This window comes from Sander vitreus, chromosome 8 (genome assembly GCF_031162955.1).
Source record: "Sander vitreus isolate 19-12246 chromosome 8, sanVit1, whole genome shotgun sequence".
Classification (NCBI taxonomy): Eukaryota; Metazoa; Chordata; class Actinopteri; order Perciformes; family Percidae; genus Sander; species Sander vitreus.
In genome coordinates this window covers 25515842-25536205 of record NC_135862.1, presented here as the reverse complement: position 1 = coordinate 25536205, position 20364 = coordinate 25515842, and the positions used below count along the sequence as shown (strand labels likewise).

The following is a 20364-nucleotide window of genomic DNA, read 5'->3' as shown; positions in this document are numbered from 1 at the left end:
CTTTGTCAACTGGGATTCTGCTCTGATCTTTGCAGGAGAGCATCCGTCTTTGAGGCGGTAATTTGTAAACCAGAACCAATCAGAAGCAATAACCACTAATATTGAAACAATATGCCTGTAGGCCTTTTATACAGCTTCTAGGAACTTTGAAGTAACAGAGAAAGGCAGCAAGACAGAGAATGCATGAGGGTGAAAGGTGGTCTACAATGTAGCAGCCGGCAGACAATACTAAAGCTCGTAAGCCATTCAGCTGCAGTCAGCAAGAGATATTTTTTGTGTAATCTGACCTGCCTGCCTACATAGACAGTTCTGGGCCCTACCAGCATGGCGGAGCAGCGTCACAGCCCTATGCCCCCTTTTTTAGCCAGCCTGACACCCCCCTACAGCCGGCAAACGACCCCCTCCTTTACAGATTCACATGGCGGCTGAGTATCTGCGGGGTGGGGCTCTGTCTGAGGACTGTTTTCGAAGTACTGTAGCTCTATGTGACTGTAACAACACCAACAAACAATGGACAGGAAACAGAATCTAAACCGAGCCGAGACCTTCTCCTTTGTCAACCCCTGGATCAGATATTTTCTCTTCTTCTTCAGCTTCTTATTTTGGGTGAGTAGAGCTGCCCTGTCGAAGGATTCTTCTTAGTGTAGCACAGGCCAGTAGTACTGACAAAAACACAGCTGTTATGGTGTCCCGGGACGCCATATATTCTTAATATTTCTGAGCGTACAAATCACCAGCTATCGGGGAGTTGCAGCTTTCCAAAAGAGTCAGATCTGCTACAAAAGGATTCCAAACTAAAAAAAGGCAAAAGCAAAAAAGCCTGTAAATAATAAATGACCAAATAAAATTCAGATAGTGTCCGTAGCTGCAAACAGCAGGAGCACCCAGCCACCCTGCTGCTACCTATTTTAAGTTTACTACAGTTATATATGGACACTGAGATTGCTCATACATCACTGTAGCAAATGTTGAGTGCTGAGCACTGAATCATACTGAAAGACAAAACACCTGTGTAAGTCTGCTGCTAGTCCGTATCGGACTGTTTCTATTTTCTATCACATACTGTTACTTGAATGTATTGTAGGCTGCATTGTTTCACAACATGACTGCACACATTCTATATAATATGCAGCAGTTATTCCCAACCAGGGGTACTTGTACCCCAGGGGGTACTTCTGCTGCTGCAAAGGGTATGTGGAGAGATTGTGAAGTAACTAAACTAATTTGAAAAAAGGTTAAGAAGTAGTTAGAAAGCAAGCGGGGACATGTCTAAAGAGCCAACATTAATGGATACATGGTTACATAGTTAGCTAAAAGATAATGGATACAATGTTATAATTTTTAGCACGACTTTTAGCTAGCTTTATTCATAGTTTTATTACATTTATAGTTACGTACTAAAAGCATTGGATAAATGAAAGATCAAAGAAAGAGTAACTGATAAAAGGTTAACATTTAAAATGTTTATCCATGACATTTAGCCACCAAACATTGACAGTTCAATTGTTATAATTGTATCCACAATATTCACTTTGAAATGATTCATTGTGTCAAATAACTTCCATCCATCCATCTTCATCCGCTTATCCGGGGTCGGGTCGCGGGGGTAGCAGCTCCAGCAGGGGACCCCAAACTTCCCTTTCCCGGGCCACATTAACCAGCTCCGACTGGGGGATCCCGAGGCGTTCCCAGGCCAGGTTAGAGATATAATCCCTCCACCTAGTCCTGGGTCTTCCCGGAGGCCTCCTCCCAGCTGGACGTGCCTGGAACACCTCCCTAGGGAGGCGCCCAGGGGGCATCCTTACCAGATGCCCGAACCACCTCAACTGGCTCCTTTCGACGCAAAGGAGCAGCGGCTCTACTCCGAGCTCCTCATGGATAACTGAGCTTCTCACCCTATCTCTAAGGGAGACGCCAGCTACCCTCCTGAGGAAACCCATTTTGGCCGCTTGTACCCTGGATCTTGTTCTTTCGGTCATGACCCAGTCTTCATGACCATAGGTGAGGGTAGGAACAAAAACTGACCGGTAGATTGAGAGCTTTGCCTTCTGGCTCAGCTCTCTTTTCGTCACAACGGTGCGATAAATTGAATGTAATACCGCACCTGCTGTGCCGATTCTCCGACCAATCTCCCGCTCCATTGTCCCCTCACTCGCGAACAAGACCCCAAGGTACTTGAACTCCTTCACTTGGGGTAAGGACTCATTCCCTACCTGGAGAAGGCACTCCATCGGTTTCCTGCTGAGAACCATGGCCTCCGATTTAGAGGTGCTGATCCTCATCCCAGCCGCTTCACACTCGGCTGCGAACCGATCCAGTGAGTGCTGAAGGTCACAGGCCGATGATGCCATCAGGACCACATCATCTGCAAAAAGCAGCGATGAGATCCCCAGCCCACCGAACTGCAACCCCTCTCCACCCCGACTACGCTTTCGATATCCTGTCCATAAATACTACAAACAGGATTGGTGACAAAGCGCAGCCCTGGCGGAGGCCAACTCTCACCTGAAACGAGTCTGACTTACTGCCGAGAACCCGGACACAGCTCTCGCTTTGGTCGTACAGAGATTGGATGGCCCTGAGAAGGGACCCCCTCACCCCGTACTCCCGCAGCACCTCCCACAGTATCTCCCGGGGCACCCGGTCATACGCCTTCTCCAGATCCACAAAACACATGTAGACTGGTTGGGCATACTCCCAGGCTCCCTCCAGGATCCTTACGAGTAAAGATCTGGTCCGTTGTTCCACGACCAGGACGGAATCTGCATTGTTCCTCTTCAACCTGAGATTCGACTATCGACCGAACCCTCCTTTCCAGCACCTTGGAGTAGACTTTACCGGGAGGCTGAGAAGTGTGATACCCCTGTAATTGGCACACACCCTCTGGTCACCCTTTTTAAAAAGGGGAACCACCACCCCGGTCTGCCACTCCTTAGGCACCGTCCCCAGACTTCCACGCAATGTTGAAGAGGCGTGTCAACCAAGACAACCCCTCCACACCCAGAACTTTAAGCATTTCTGGACGGATCTCATCAATTCCTGGGGCTTTGCCACTGTGGAGTTGTTTAACTACCTCAGCAACCTCCACCAGGGAAATTGATGCCAATCCCCCCCTCATCCTCCAGCTCTGCCTCTACCATAGAGGGCGATTAGTCGGATTTAGGAGTTCCTCAAAGTGCTCCTTCCACCGCCTCTATTACCTCCTCAGTTGAGGTCAACAGCGTCCCCATCCTTACTGTACACAGCTGGGTGGTTCCCCCGCTCCCTCCTGAGGTGGCGAACGGTTTTCCAGAAGTACCTTGGTGCCGACCGAAAGTCCTTCTCCATGTCTTCTCCGAACTTCTCCCACACACGCTGCTTTGCCTCTTTCACGGCAGAGGCTGCAGCCCTTCGGGCCCTTCGGGTACCTTGCAACTGCCTCCGGAGTCGTCTGGGATAACATATCCCAGAAAGACTCCTTCTTCAGTCGGACAGCTTCCTGACCACCGGTGTCCACCACAGTGTTCGTGGGTTACCGCCCCTTGAGGCACCTAAGACCCTAAGACCACAACTCCTCACCGCAGCTTCAGCAATGGAAACTTTGAACATTGTCCACTCGGGTTCAATGCCCCCCAGCCTCCACAGGGATGCACGAAAAGCTCCGCCAGAGGTGTGAGTTGAAAGTCTGTCGGACAGGGGCCTCCTCCAGACGTTCCCAATTTACCCGCACTACCCGTTTGGGCTTACCAGGTCTGTCCAGAGTCTTCCCCCACCCCCTGACCCAACTCACCACCAGATGGTGATCGGTTGACAGCTCCGCCCCTCTCTTCACCCGAGTGTCCAAAACATACGGCCTCAGATCAGATGAAACGATTATAAAATCGATCATTGACCTTTGGCCTAGGGTGCTCTGGTACCAAGTACACTTATGAGCATCCCTATGTTTGAACATGGTGTTTGTTATAGACAATCCATGACTAGCACAGAAGTCCAACAACAAACAACCACTCTGGTTTAGATCAGGGAGGCCGTTCCTCCCAATCACGTCTCTCCATGTGTCTCCATCATTACCCACGTGCGCGTTGAAGTCCCCCAGCAGAACTATGGAGTCCCCGACTGGAGCCCCATGCAGGACTCCAGTCAAGGTCTCCAAGAAGGCCGAATACTCCGAACTCTTGTTTGGTGCATATGCACAAACAACAGTCAGAGTTTTCCCCCCCACAACCCTCTCGTCCACCGGGTTAAACTCCAACGTAGCGGTGCTCAGCCGGGGCTTGTGAGTATCCCCACACCTGCCCGGCGCCTCACACCCTGGGCAACTCCGGAGAAGAAAAGAGTCCAAACCCTATCCAGGAGTATGGTTCCAGAACCAAGACTGTGCGTAGAGGTAAGCCCCCACCAGATCTAACCGGTAGCGCTCCACCTCCCGCACAAGTTCCGGCTCCTTCCCCCACAGAGAGGTGACATTCCACGTCCCCCAGAGCCAGCCTCTGCTGCCCGGGTCTGGTCCGTCGAGGCCCCCTGACCTTCACTGCCACCCATGTGGCAGCGCACCCGACCCCCAGCGGTTCCTCCCACAGGTGGTGGGCCCATGGGATGGAGAGATGTCCGCCATGTAGCTTTTTCGGGCTGTGCCCAACCGGGCTCCGTGGCAAACCCGGCCACCAGACGCTCGCTGACGAGCCCTCCATCTGGGCCTGGCTCCAGACGGGGGCCCCAGGCTTCCTCCGGGCAGGGTCACTTCATCCCTTCCTCGATTTTTCATAGGATTTTTGAACCATTCTTTGTCTGGCCCCTCACCTGAGACCACTTTGCCTTGGGAGACCCTACCAGGAGCACAAAGCTCCAGACAACACAGCCCTCAGGTTCATAGGGACACACAAACCTCTCCACCACGATAAGGTGATGGTTCCCGGAGAAGAACCGGTCAAATAACTTCCGGTGTAAAATCAACTCAGTTGAACGCATTTGGAATATGAAGGGTGGTCATAACAGGTTTCAGGTGACAGCGCTGTGAGCTGCGTCAGAGATACAGTATATACCAAGTGTGAGGTTATACAAGCTCCACTGCTGGCTGTTAGTTTAAAGAGGCCAAGGGACAACGGGGAATGAGAGAAAGAAAAAAATTTATAGGAGACACTTTGACACTCCATCAGGCCTTTTGTTCCTCATCAGATGTCGCTTTCACACAAACACACACACACACACACTTAGACTCTATCCGACTCCCTCACTTCCCTACCACATTACTACTTCAAGCACAAGGATCACATCTGTAGCTATCACAGTCCCTACACCTCCATCATATTTCTGTTCATCCAATCCTTACTGTGTTTAGAGCCAATCAGCAGCAACTGCAGCCCTAGCAGCCACACAGTTTGGCCCGTGTTGACTTTGTTTATCAGACACCAGCTCAGAAGTGAACACTGCAGGCCTAATCCATCAGGTCTTTGTCCCTGCGTCCCCATGGCTCAGTTCAGCTGGCTCTCACCTCTGACCACAATCCGCCAGCAGAAGCCTGATTCATCCTTTTGAAAAGGCCAAAAACAGAGCTAGAATACATTCACTGTGCATGCGCGCCTGCATATGTGTGTGTGTGTGTGTGTGTGTGTGTGTGTGTGTGTGTGTGTGTGTGTGTGTGTGTGTGTGTCACATAAGCACACAGTGGCCAACTGACAAATGGAGCTGCAGGTGCACACGCTCCTGCACAACAGAGAATATATAGAATTTTAGAAAAACTGTGCTTTCAAAGATCTTGAAAACACTGCAGTTCCAAAGAAAGTGTGCATTAAAGATGTCTTGCGTTTTGCCAGCTATTGACTTGTCAAGTCAGATAATTGATTCAAAAATGTGAGGGAGCTAAAACATACCATATCAAAGCAACAATTTTCTCTCTGTGGAGCGCAAAAAGAAATATTGGGTAGGACGCGAAAGGCTGTCAAACTAAAATGTCACCTCTTTCACAGCAAATTATGCCCTAGACCCTCATGACCTCCAGGGATCCAATACAGGCTTTTCACAAAGAACCAAAACAAATCCATGTTTGTACAGGCTGAACAAAAGGCATTCTGTATACAATCACGCACAAACACTGACACATACACAATCAGTAAACAGGAGACTGCCTGTGAATCTGGAGGCTGGAAATGAAAGCCAAGCCGTACATATTGTTATTCAAGGTGAGAAAAATAATCAAGGAAAGGAGGGAAATTAGTGTTGACAATGCAATCAAGAGGAAGCTCTAATTCCACCTACTTTCCAACCTCTACGCCGTTTTATTGTGTAGCTTATTTTAGGGTGAGCTCACATCTTTACAACATACGACCACACGCGAACACACACACACACACACACACACACAGGTGTTCAATATTTTGCTACTGTTTATTTCTGTCTTTTTACAAAAGCACAGAGCACATCTCAGATAGATTGACACCCTGAACTCCTCACACACACACACACGCCACCTCTTTCACCTCCTCCATATGTCCTCTCTGTCTCTGCTGTTGTAGTTCATGACACTAAAGAAAAAACAAATAGTCAACGCTGCTCAGTAAAGCTTGGGTAGATAATAACCATGATTTTCCTAACCAAGGTCAAGTTCTACTTGACAGGGAGACTCATACTCTCATCTCATTGAATGCTGTAGGTGGACCGAGTTTGTCAGAAAAAAAGAATTCTCCACTTTAGTTTTCCACAGCTTCCAAATTCAGATGATTAAAAGCAAGCTCCATATGTTTAGTATTTCTTTCCCGCTGACATCCATCTGTCGGTTGATCATAAACACATAAAACTGCCGCTGTTGTCACGACTACAGGTGCTCCGCATGATCAGCACCTGAGGAAAAAGTTTCTATGTTGCTAATCCAATCACACTAGAGATTAGAGACTAGATGGATACCCGAACCGAGACCATGAGGACCCGGCGGTACCCGATGGGCCGGGCCGGGTTCAGACAGATATTTAGAAATGATGTTCAGGTTCGGGTCGGGCACGGTCACATCAGGCATTGAACATTTTAAATTTAAAAAAGCTTATTATGTAGGTGCGCGCCTGTGTTAACATGCGCTTGTTGCTCCGTGTGCGCTGATGCGCTCATCGGTTGACATTTCCGAATGCCTTCCTACAAACATACATGCGTCATTAGTATGAGAAAAAAACATTAGATTTTAACTGTGTCGGGCTCGGGTCAGGCTCGGACATAAATATCTTAATGCCCGTTGGGCTCGGGCCGGGCTCGGTTACTGCTCTGTCGGACGCGGGTCGGGTTCGGACAGAAAAATGCGGCCCGATCCGCACTCTAAATCACACCTGTCCTGGTTGACAGTGCAAATAAAGTCTGTTCAAAACAAAGCCAGCTCGCTGGAAGCACCATATTTACCTTGCAACAAGTTAAGAATGAATAAAGAATACACCTAGAAGAATTACACATCAATAATCGTGCATTTTGTTTGACTTTGCAATTGATAATTAGGAAAAAGCTGGATGTGGTCATACAGGTTTTCTTATGGATCCCAAATGCTTATCCAAACTTTTTGGGACTAGTGCAGGAGTTTGTGAATTATGCCCATTCATTTGCTTGTTGAGAGTTAGCCAAGAAGATTGATACCCCTTTTCCAGATATAAGAGTGGATCTATCTTCTCACCTATCTCTCTGTAAGAAAGGGAATAAGCGTATTTCTCACAAATGTCTAACTATTTATCTAACCAGGGGCCTGTTGCACAAAACCAGGATAAGGGATTAAGCCGAATTTAGCTTTGACTTGGTTGCACAAAAGTAGGTTGAATTAAACCCAGCCAAGTAACCATGGAGATTTATTCTTTGCAGCTAGCCTGCTCCAGAGCAGGCTAACAGCCAGGCTAAGATTAATCCTGGAGTCTGATGTGTTAGATCATCTGCCGCTCTGATCCGAAATAAACGTGTTTAACATTTTTTCCGTTGTCTTATGTGTTCTGCTTTATTTTTTATTAACATGCATTACTTGTCACTATTGCTGTCACAAGTTTGATGTAAATCCTACTATTGCAGTTCTTTACATGGTAAGAAATGGTTGCACTGGCACCGGAGATAAAGTGGGACAGTGCGGAGGAAATGGGCTTTTCCTCCGCTGGTCTCCCAGTGAAATTTGCCCCGTGCAACATGGAGAGGCGGGGTGGGGGGGGGGATCCGTGCAGCGGACTCTAAAGGAGACTTTTAGCGTCAATTACGACGACAATGGCACCTGACCAAACGTCTGTATTTTTCGAGATGGGAGTGGGAATGTGTTGGAATGCCACAAAGCTTCTTAATCTTTTTATTTTGGTGCTGTCACACATCTGGGAGTGAGAAAAAACCCCTGAATAATAGGCTATATTGTTTTACAGATATGCTTACAGTGTGTTTTGAAGTCACTTACTTCTTTTTCTAGTTTTTGTCCAGTCATGTTTGTTCTGTATGAACATTTATTGTAGAAAGATATTTAGAATTAGACATAGCTTATAGAGATTTGTGCATATGGTTGTAAAACATATTCTTGCATTGTGAATACGGGTTTGAAATTAAGCCTAGTCCTTAGGGTAAATTTCCCGAGGAACATTAATTCCCTCTGCTCACTTTTAAGGCAAAGTAGGCTAAATAATAAAAAAGTTATTTATATAGTGCTTTACAGGCTACTCAAAGACACGTTACAGTAAAACCAGCACATTTAGCCATACAACCAACACATAAAACAAGCATATTAAAAGCCATTAAAACACAGTGTACAACTTGTAAAAATGTGGAGTGACTAGTAAGTAGATCTTTTTAAATCCTTACGCATTCAGTCGGTCCGCTATTGTCTGTTGGGCTTTATTTCTCTGTCTGATAACAACAGCCGTATTTCCCTTTTTGCATATTATATGTTTCACCTCCTCGTAATTTTCCATTAAAAGCTGCTGCTCAGCGGGTTAAAGATATGCCGCACGCGTCTTCTCCATTTCTGCATCAGTAAATCTGTGATCGACACCGTGGTCTATTTAAGAAAGCCGTGAACGTGAACTTACCCCAGCTATCTACACCTGAGGCCTGTACTACGAAGCGAGATTTGGCGTTAACGAGCTAACTTCAGGTTCAACCCAGGGTTTTCTGTACTACGAAGGTGGATCACTTGTGATCGGGTTCAATCGCCGTGGTAACTTATGCTGAACGCCTAACCTGGTCGGGAGCAGGTTAAGTTGGAGATCAGAGATCAACCGGTGTAAAAGCACTGCCTACTGACCAATCGATACTCGATTGATAACGGCGTCACCGTTCTTAGAAGATCAGGTGGAGCTCGGTGCGCAGAGAGGGAGAAAGGGGTGCGCATATAAAAGTTAAAACATTTAGAGACCGACAACCCCGTTAGCATTCCCTGATGTGTATATTTATGAAATATATAGATTGTAATGGGAGGGAATTACATATCGGCTCGACTTCTTGAACCGTGTGTTGCCAATTGCTGCAACTGAAATACTAGGCTAAAGCAACGACAGTTTATGGAAAGTGCACAAGTGTAATTATGGTCAGGTCTTGGTCCTGACTGATGGGGAAGTGATATTAATAAGCGTTGTGATTTACGCATCAACAGCGTCGGCCAGCTTTCCTTCCTGTTTTAGGAAGCAGCGACTGCATTGCGTTTTGCCTGCAAAACCGTGTCTGTGTTATTCATATTTATGTAGAATTATAATTTCCTCTTCTTATGTAAAATATGCGGCTCTGGTAGATGTTTGCGATTGGTCGTGCAAACACCGCCTCTTTTATGTGAACGCGCGCGCCGCTGGATTGGGAAACCCTGAGTTGACTGAACTAGTTGATAACCAGCGTCGTGACACAGTTTATGCGGGACCGCGGGTGTTAGGTTAGGTGAAGCCGGGTAACTGAAAGAAATCCAGGACATGTTGATCTCGCTTCGTAGTACAGGCCTCTGGCTTGACATAGCTTCACCTTCTCATCCTGGCTCGGCAAACGTGCAACCGATTAAGCCGCGATGAGCGGACAGCACTAAGTCAAGCTGCGCTTTTTCAGTTATCCTGGATTTCTTCATTCTACTTTTGTGCAACAGGCCCCCGGCCGAACCCTGCCCATGCCCAGGTTTGGTTTAACATCATTAACAAGTGAATGGGGAGCATTTAGCAGCCAATTTAGAACTATTGTATATTACATTGTGTTAAGCAAAATGTAAAGCACGATCAGATCAGAGCACCCATAAGAAAAAAGAGAAAATAAGTCATCTGCTTAAGGTTTTTGTTCTTTTCCCAGGTTTTCTCCTTGTTGATTGTTGCCATCGGGGTGTATGCCAAAGTCCAGAAAGCTACAGGTAAGTACATGATGCACCTTTAAAAAACATTTTTTTTTAAACTTCTCAAACTCTACAGAACGTGTCTATTACACTGCGTTAGGTGCACACCTATTGAGCCACCCCAACACAAAGCAATCGCTTGAGTTTTAGCTTTATCCTTATTTCACCTTGTCATTATTTTGATTATTTCATTTGTAAAATGCAGTAGACGGACAAGACAAAGGATTAACCTGGACTCATCCCATTGATTACGCCTCTGCACCCTCTATAATCCCCAACAGATCATTGATATTTTAAGAGAATGAAGGCAGACAGTGCAGGAAGGAAGGATGGGGAAAACAAGAGGGTTAGAAAAAAAAGAAATAAAAGCATTGAGGAAAAGACGTAAAAGGTAGAAGAAAAAAAAAAGTAGGAGTGATATCTAAACAGGGGCTGTTCCTGTCTTTCTGCCAGACACGGTGCGGGACACATTCCTGATCGACCCGGCTGTCATCCTAATTGTGGTGGGGGTGGTCATGTTCTTCATCACTTTCTGTGGTTGCATCGGAGCCCTCCGAGAGAACATTCGCCTTCTCAAGACAGTAAAAGACATAACAGACACATTACTAATACTGGCGCTGTGCTTTGCTTCCGATACGGTAGCTCAAATTACATTTAATCCAAAGCCGAGTCTTACATCTCATGTGTAAAAACAAATGACAGTTATGACTAGGTCTTAGTCAGACTGTCTTTTAATGTTTGTGTGTTTGTGTGTTTTTGTGTTTTTTTCTTACTCTAGTTCTCCTTCAGCCTGACATTGGTCTTCCTCACCCAGCTGGCAATAGCAGTTCTGGGCTTCTTCTACTCTGATCAGGTACTCGTCTCTATACTGACAACTCTGTGCACATACTAACTCTGTAATATGAAGTCACTATAAGGTCACATTTGGTCTCCAGTTCTCTTCCACAGTGACACCACCATCGACCACGGTCTCTGAGCTACATTGATTTAGTGTATTCTTTTCCAGCTTTTAGACATACTGTGCATTTGTAAACTACAGTGTATACATTGTGTATAAAAGTTAATAAGGCACGGCATCTGAACCCACAGATGGGCCCACTGAGCCCACAGGGGGAATGTCCTGAGCCATACCACACACACAGGAAGTAAAACACAAACACCAGCACTACAGTGGGAATACTGTAAGTGTTTGTGTCACTGTCTAGAAGCCCTGAAAATAAATGTCTCCGGTTTGTTTTGTACGATAGACCTTCAGAAAAGAGAGGAGAGCATCCGAATTCTCTTTAGGATGCACAGTACTTAAACTGACTCGAATGGAAAATACTTTAAGTATAATTCCAATTATATACAACTTGGGTCTTACTTTCATAGTTTTGGACATCGTTCCTATTTGTAATAAAAACAGTAAACTCTGGGCGCCTGGGTAGCTCACCTAATAGAGGTTTACTCCTCGACACAGTGGCCGAGTAAGACGAGGCGAGAAACCCAAACAGTCAGACGATGATCAGATCGTCACATAAACATAGGAAAATACGTGTATCATTTTTGAGTGGAGGGGGACTTTTAATAAATTGCAGACGGCGGAGAGACAGCAACTGAAACATCTAAGAAACCAAAAAATAAGTTGTAAATCTTTAGAGACGAATGAATGGCATACGATCCTGTACTTTATCATTACCAGTTAGCTTAAACAGTAAAGTGTGTTGATTTTATGTACACTAACTGCATAAACAGGACACTAGAGCTTTGTATAGTACATACAGTCCTGTATACTGTATCTGTAGTATAAAATGTATACACAAAAACCAATGCATTCTCAGATAGTTTCATCTGAATGAGTTTTAGAAGCCTGAAGAGGTACAATTATACAGTATTAAACAAGAACAAATAACTAGTTTAGAGAAAGAACAGAGAACATTAAGAGGTTTTATTTTTTTGGCATTCCTGCTTTTTTTATTTTTGATAGTAGACGAGAGGATGACAGGAAAGGAAGATGAGAGAGAGGGGATGACATGCAGCAAAGGGCCATGGGTAAGACTTGGGGGGGCCGCTGCGCTAAGAACTCCGCATAGTGGTACGCTCTCTACCCAGTGAGCTCGAGGGCACCCCAGAATAAACATAATTTTGTGTTTATGAATATAGAAAATAACAAATATAGCATCCACTTATCTACTACAGTAACATCCCATCGGGGCTCCACCGAGAATAAAAACACAACAGCCGGCAGTGGCAACGTTCCTAGGCGATACCTCTTCTCTCCCTTGTGTTCTCCGTTAGCGCTCGGACTGCCTGCTGCTAAACAGAGCAGTTTAACAACCCTCCCAGCATCCTTCCTCGCTAAATGATTCAAATGCTTCGGCACTTCAAAGTGGAACCAAATGTTCCATTTCAACAGATCCCTTAAAGGGGACTTTGCCACTAATAACATGAGGAGGTGTGGCGGTGGGCTCCGAGACACACGAGCATACTGCACCACGTGGAAAGACCGAAAGAAAAATCCTAACACAATTTAGTAAAACTACTTCAGGATAAGGATGTAGGGCTATTTTGATACAGCTCACAGTATTGAACAACATGACCTGTTCCAATGGCGGCTGTATGAAGAACAATTCAGAGAAACTTCAGCAAACCGCTCACAGCAGTTCATTTCAAGCTTAATGAAATTTTAAAGTTCAGCGGCTCATTAGCATACAGTGCTCCTATTAGCATATAATACATCTGAACTCAGTCTGTATAGCCGTGGCCCTCTTTTCAGAATTTGAAAGGATGGCGATTCTCTTTGAATACATTGAACACAATTTATGCGCAAGACTATTAAAACTAAAAAGGAATATCATGCACAATGAAAGCTAAACAAAATAAAGTAGCACACAATTTTAACGTCTGAATCAACCTCATCTGGTTTTAAAATCCTCATTACAGATTATTCGACAAATAAATGCATTTCATTTATATTTCATGTGGGTTTTGTTTATTCAGCTCAAGTGGAGCTGATGAAAATTACATTAGAACAAATGGGCATATTCAAGCAATTATCCACTGCAGCTGAAATGGCGTAAAACCCGTGTGTGTGCTCTATATTTGGTATGCATCGTGTACGTTGATCTCAAAAGGCATGAATGATTGTATTATGCTGCTGCACTCCTGCAGCCGTCACACCGCAGCAGCTCCCGCTCCGCTGTCTTGTCGAGATACAGCCCACAGGATGCTCAGACAACACAAACAAGATGATGTAATGTGTCCCCCTCAGACATCTATTATTGTTATTTAGGTTTAATTTTTACATGGGCAGACGCATGAGCATAGAATATTCAATGAAGAGACTAATGCTGCATAGTTTATAGCCTAAAAGCTCATTTGTAACGTGTGTATCTTGATGGACTTTTACATTTAAAAAAACAAAACATTTGCAGTGCAATGCAACATGAATAATGCAAACGCAATTTACAATCAAAAGGTAAAAGTAATTAAAATCCAAAGAGAGATACCGGATTAACCATGAAATGGTTTTAACTTGGATTTGAAATGATCTCACATTTGATCCATTGTGTGTTGTGTGAGGATTCCTCCAGCGTCCGTCTCTCTTTCACAAAACGACACTTTGCGGTCCTCCACTTCCATACGCCACAAAGGCAGCTGCAAGTAATTAACTGAGCCACGAAACCTGAAAGGTTTTACCACGTCACGGAGCAATTTAGGAGCCTGGTTATAGAGACATTTCTAGATAAGAGCACCTCTGGCAATTTTAATGAAGTTATTAAAACTTGACGGATTTCATTTCTTTAGAACATGGCAATATTGATATCAAAGTGCTCATATTGTGCTCATTTTCAGGTTCATACTTATTTAGAGGTTGTACCAGAATAGTTTTACATGGTTTAATTTTAAAAAAACACCATTTCTTTTTTTTTGTTGTTGTACTGCACATTGCTGCAGCTCCTCTTTTCACCCTGTGTGTTGAGCTCTCTGGTTTAGCTTACAGAGTGAGGCATCTCACTTCTGTTCCATCTTTGTTGGGAGTCGCACAAGCGCAGTACCTAGGTAAGGACTACTAGCCAGTCAGAATACGAGGGTGTGCCACACTAGCAGCTAGACGAGCATTATAACGCGTGTTACAAAGAGACGCAAGTAAAGGCTGGACTACAACAGAGCTGTTTGGAGCAGTTTGTGAACAGTGTTTTCTCTGGAAGATGGTAAGTCCCTTTGGGGTGGACTTTGGGCTTTTTCACTTTGTAAACCTACCACGTGCACAAAAAGATATACAACACAATAAAGGACAGGGGAAAAGCCAAAAAGCATAATATGAAAGCATAAGAATTTAAAGCCATTAGTCTGTGTATAACCTTCCACATGCCCCCTCTCTTAGAGTCGTGATGCTTTTGGAAAGTTTGTGAAGAAAGCCATCGTGCACTACAGGGATGACCTGGATCTGCAGAACCTGATGGATTACATCCAGAAAGAGGTGCTTTGGCCAATTCCACTTAGTGAGAGTGGCTGTGTTTGTGACTGCTATCACAACTACTAACTACTATCCACATCACACCAAGTGTTCAAATTGAAAGCTAGCTGTTTTTTTGAATATGTCTGAGCAATAAACCAGGAAACCACAACCAGAGACCACAGAGCTGTAGACTCTTATGTTCGTTATCTTGGCCTTGGTGAGGGGTTTCCACATGAGAGGCTACATGTTACATACAGTTCCTGTACTCTGCCAGATTCCTCATGCGGTATTCCTCTTCCATCTGCACACACTGGCACAAATGCACAATGCAAGCCTGGGGGTTTCCCATGGGAGAAGCCCAGACTAGCAGGACGTACAGTATAGAGTAAGACCACATTTCTAAATATAAACCTGTTCTCTCTCTCTCTCTCTCTCTCTCTCTCTCTCTCTCTCAGTTCAAATGTTGTGGGTGGAACAACTACACAGACTGGTCTTGGAACCTGTACTTTAATTGTACAGATGAGAACCCCAGCTCCGAGCGCTGTGCTGTGCCTTACTCCTGCTGCACTCCTGTTTCTGGAGAGGTGCGTGCTTTTCTATTTAGCCTCATGACATACACAGTGTGGACAAACTACTATTAAAAGCGCCATGAAAAACTAGACACTTCTTCTTCAAAAAAAAAAAAAGACTCAGATTAGGTTAGTTAGCAGCATTTGAAAGATATAAAAGCAACTAATTGAGTTCCAAGTTGCTCTGTATAAAAAGTTGTAGATCAGTCCCCGAGGTTTCAGACTTCTGGACCTGCACTACAGTTCAACCATCACCACTTACAGGCAAGTAAAAGTATATAAAAGGAAGAGTTTAAAACTAGGTTACTTGCCAAACATCGGTTCTTTGAGTAACATGAGTGAGATGCTAAGATGCTATGAAAGAGAACTGCAAATGTAGATATGCCGTTGTGCACCGTCTACAGGAAAGGAAAGAAATAGCTTCTGAACAGATGTTACCTGCAATTTCTACAGGCAAAGAGCATTATCCAGGTCCCAGACCTGTGAATGACATCGGCTGGCTAGGGACAGATGCGTCACTCGCTACTGATTGGTTGGGGCAAAACAAAGGCTGCGGTCGAAAAGTAAAAAAAAATGACCTTTTCCCAACCCCTTTTTCCTTAACCCCGATGGTAAATGTCATGAGGTCAAGGAAAGGTGTGAAAGAGAATTAAAAAGGAAATAGGGGGGAATCCGACTGCCCTTACACTTGGCTGTAATCACGCGACGGCGGATGTTACTGACGTGGATCTGCCAGCGCATCTGGATACTTCGCCCTGTGCGTTCTAAACGTGATGTTTCATGCAGGCTTAATAAACGTGGAAATTATTACTTTTACTTTATTATACAATAGTTATGTCGTTTCATGTGAAGTACCCGCTGCATGTCATTTCGTTATTATAAAACACTGGGCTGTAGGCGGGTTCTTGTATGAAAGGTGCTCAGCAAATGAAGTTTTATTTTCATTTGTTGCTCAGCTCACCATCCTGTCCACTCATTTTTATCCACATGAATCCCGATAAGGATGATTGTATGAAAATAATTGTTACATGTATGCAAGATAAGCAGAACGCGGTAGACCTACGAATCTACTGTAGGCTACATATTCTAACATACAGTAAGACAGCTATGGAGAGTAGCGCTGAGTGGGAGGATTTGAGCCAAATGACATGCTGCTGGGTCATTCTGTGTCAAATCAGACTAAATCCAGGATAACAGTTGCTGCACCCTCTTAGATTTTGCTCAAAGTTTATGCTACCCTTAATGTCAGTCTTTTCACACTTTTTCCCCAAATCTAGGGCATGCCGTACAAACTTGTAATAGTTCAGTCATATTGACACGTTTGTCTTCCACCCTACAATGTTTGGGCTGCCTATGAATAATACCTTTCATTATTAATGTCCAAATATTGCTTCCCAGATAATGTGATCATCAGGCTGTAAAACTGAAGTAATTTCAAGTGCTGAAGACAGGATTTGAACAGAAATATTTCACAGGCCTTGGTTTTGGAACACATTCTTGATATAGACAAGGTTTGAACAAAATCTCAGACAGTGCAACAACAACAACAACCTGTAATTACATTTTAACTCAGAAGACTGACAGTGCACAGGCACTTGCCTGATAAATAGCCTATATTAATTGAATTTTTTTTTATTTCATTGCCAAGACATATACATTTATCTACTGGAATAGAGCAGTGTAAATATTGCATAAAGCAGTTGTTTTCTTTTTTGCTAATTAAGGACTTTTTCCAATGTTACAACTCTACACCCTGACTGCTATTAATTAGAAAAGATAGAATAATACAAACATCTTAAAAGCGTTAATCCAAAGTTATCCATACAACATACAGCGGCATTAGTGGTCTGTTGATGCACAAATGTAGCCAGAGTTTCTTGACAATGACACTATTTACATTATTTTGACTGTATACAAGTGTGTCAAAACTGCAGAAGCTATTTATGTCTTTGCCTGGAGGCTACGTCTGCAGGTATGAACCTGGTGTTACTTTCCTTGCCTTAGGGTGAACTAGGTTGCTATGCTTAGAACTGGTATAATAACCATTCCCTTGTGAAGAATCTGCCGCTTACATGAATGATTGGTGTGTGACTGAGTGTCTTAGTGAGTCAGGAGTCAGCTCCATGAGGTGATTTGCAACGACGACAAAATAAAGTCCAGAATGATGTAATAATCAAGGGAAAGTCTCTAAAAACTAAGCCAGACACTGCATTAAAAAAAAGCGTTACTGTGGACACGAGCTGAAGCTAACCAACTGGAATATTACGGTCATATCCAACATGCAGAGCGTTGAAATGCTGTTTCATATGCAACCTACAGTAACATGACCAACCTTTGTAGCAGTGTTGGCAGTGGGGATTTACCCGTTTCAAAAAAAAAAATAAGCCCCTTTTTCATGAAGGTTTTATGACATTTTGTCTACACAGAATCAACATATGCAGCCGCCTGCACATCCACATACATATATGCAAATACCATTCTCATGCAAGGATGAATACACACATTTGCACTCGCACAAAAGCACATACATAATGCTCGTCTAACCTCTGTAGACACACAGCAGCACAGCTTACAAGCCACCAATGACAACTCCTTCTAGTTTGTGTGAAGACAGAAAACTTAAAGAGTGCATGTAGGTCCATCACACCACTATTGATTTAACATCATGCTACAGGAAAACAGATCACAGCAACCTTTTTCTACATGGGTGAAAAATCAATTAATGAAACACTAGAGGAGCTGATGCATTGCTGCAACCTGCTGCTCATAGCCTGTAACTGCATGGCTACTTATTGGACTGAATAGCCTTTCTTGTCACGTCAACTGGACGTGGTCGTGTCGCTCTTTTGCCGTTTTCATTCCTCTTCTTTATTCCAAGTGTCTACAGTCAACAGGCTACTGCAAAACTCTATAGTTAATACGTTTGTCAATGCAAATGTGGAACAGCCGCCTACCGAAAGCATCTTCTGAATACTATTTCCAGGGTTTCATGTTTTCACCGACAAAAAGAAAGACTCTCAAACACATGTTTTCTGTCTCTCTGTCTTTATCCATCTGGCGTACAGACGGTTATCAACACTATGTGCGGTTTTGGGATTCAAAACCAGAACTTTCTGGAGGCAAACAAGTCAATCTACCCGGTAGGCTGTGCGGACAAAGCAGTGATGTGGATCGAGTCTCATCTGTTGCTGGTGGGGGCTCTCGCCCTTGGTCTGGCCTTGCCTCAGGTAACTCCACACACGTGCGCTTACTAAATTCAGGCTGTGCACTATTTTGCCTTTAGTAACCTCAGACAATTCTGGGCTGAAATGGCTCTAGCCTTGTCTTAAATACACACGCACGCATCAACCGGAGGCTCACCGGATTGAGCATGTAGCAATCAACATATTGACAAGCCCTGCTCCCTCAAAGGAAGACTTGCATGGTGCAGTTGGGCGGGACTGCCTTATAGTCCAGGGAACACTTCATCAATCAGGACCCTGCACCTGTCCTGAAGTAACACACGTACAAACAATCAGAGAGCTTCCAACATCTTCCCTGCGCACAATTACAGATTGTCTCAAATAGAATAAACCTTTCCTTGCACAGAAGGACAAAAAAAGAAATCCTAAAAAAAAAAAAAAAAAAAAAAATCTTACTCTAAAAGAAACCGACAGGATGTAAGGTTAATGTGAGGCCATTGGGATAGAACAGATTTAAAATGGAGGGTTATACCTAGACAGCAATAACTAGGCACAATGGGACAATTAATTTTTAACTGCACATTATTCATTTATTACACTGTTCTAGACCGAAAAGCTCAGGTTAATGTGCAACTGCGTGTGATAATGTAAGATTATGCGCCTGAGAAAGAAGCATACTGACGATTCCTTCCTACTCACTGAGCACCACTGCACACTGCCCCTCAAATCCCAGAGCATTAGGTACTATTAATAAGTCTAGTCAACATGTTAGATTTGCCATAAAATCTAATTAGCACTTATCAAAAGCTGCCTCGTAATAACTAGCTACTGTCGTACTGCATTCTACCACAGCATGCAGCTTTGCCACTGGATCTTGTGCTGGATCCCTTTCGCTCTCGTAGCTGGCTGATTGGGTCCCCAAAGATCCTGCTGAGAGGGAAGAATGTGAATTACCCATGAGTCCTGTCAAAACGATTGCACTAGTATTCCAGTTCGCCTTGATGTGCAGGAAATTCCGATGATTACGGGGTTTTTTTTGTCTTTCACATCCTAACTAAAAACTATTACTAGATTTGTCTGCACGACAAGCCACATTTAAATCAAACTTAATTCTATTAAAAGCTGCGTTTTCCACTGAACGCGTGTTCTCGCTGTGAGAAACAATTGCTGAAGTTATGCATATAAAGTGTTAGAATCTCGTTAATGTGGGTATACAGTCATTTCAAAAGACACAATCCAAACAGTTTTCTCATTTCCTCTGTGTTTCCTCCCTGTGCCAATTGTCTACGAGGGACCTTGAGATGCTCGGCACAGGCTGTACAGTTACAGAGAGTCTGTTCTGTAATCTAAAGTGGCTGCTACTGTCCTCTAGATTGCAGGCATTGTGCTGTCCCAGATCCTGATCTCTCAGATCCAAGATGAGATCATCTCAGTGCTGTGAGAGCAGGCCGACGAAGGGGAAGAGGAGGGAAGAAAAGAACTTACAGTACTCCGCTCAGCTAGTCTGATATGTGCAAGGACATCTTTTTTACTGCTACTGTATCACTGCGACATTGGAGTTCATTTCCCATTATTTTTGTGCTGTTGCCTACAAGCATACAATTGTGGTGCACAAGTAGTCATCACATGCAGAATGCATGCAAAAAGTGTATATTTATTGGTTTTGAACATGTTTTTTTTTTATTGACGTTTGCTAATAAATTCAAAAGAAGTTACGCTGCTCTATATTGATTAGGGATGTCAGTCATGTTAGCTAAAATCATCAACTCACATTAAGCAAGTCATTTAAGGCTTTTAATCATGCAAATTGGCAACATGTTTTTAATGTTAGCTCATAATCTTGTGAAATGTGCAAATGTGTTCACTTACAAAGCTTAAAAAGGTCCCAAATCTAAAAGG

At 44.0% G+C, this 20364-nt stretch overlaps 1 protein-coding gene across 1 annotated transcript; it reads left to right on the top strand.

Moving 5' to 3' along the window:
- Nucleotides 1-510: 510 nt before the first annotated feature.
- On the top strand, nucleotides 511-20350 carry tspan33b (tetraspanin 33b). Its single transcript, XM_078257652.1, has 8 exons — nucleotides 511-606; nucleotides 10234-10291; nucleotides 10727-10854; nucleotides 11052-11126; nucleotides 14640-14735; nucleotides 15170-15298; nucleotides 18349-18510; nucleotides 19838-20350. The coding sequence occupies exons 1-8, from the start codon at nucleotides 511-513 to the stop codon at nucleotides 19904-19906; spliced, it is 813 nt and encodes a 270-aa protein (XP_078113778.1). The 3' UTR covers nucleotides 19907-20350.
- The last annotated feature ends 14 nt before the right edge of the window (nucleotides 20351-20364 follow it).

Coding starts and splice junctions, on each gene's coding strand:
- tspan33b (XM_078257652.1), top strand. CDS start 511: ATGGACAGGAAACAGAATCTAAACCGAGCCGAGACCTTCTCCTTTGTC. Junction 607..10,233: donor TCTTCAGCTTCTTATTTTGG/GTGAGTAGAGCT, acceptor TTCTTTTCCCAG/GTTTTCTCCTTGTTGATTGT. Junction 18,511..19,837: donor TTGGTCTGGCCTTGCCTCAG/GTAACTCCACAC, acceptor ACTGTCCTCTAG/ATTGCAGGCATTGTGCTGTC.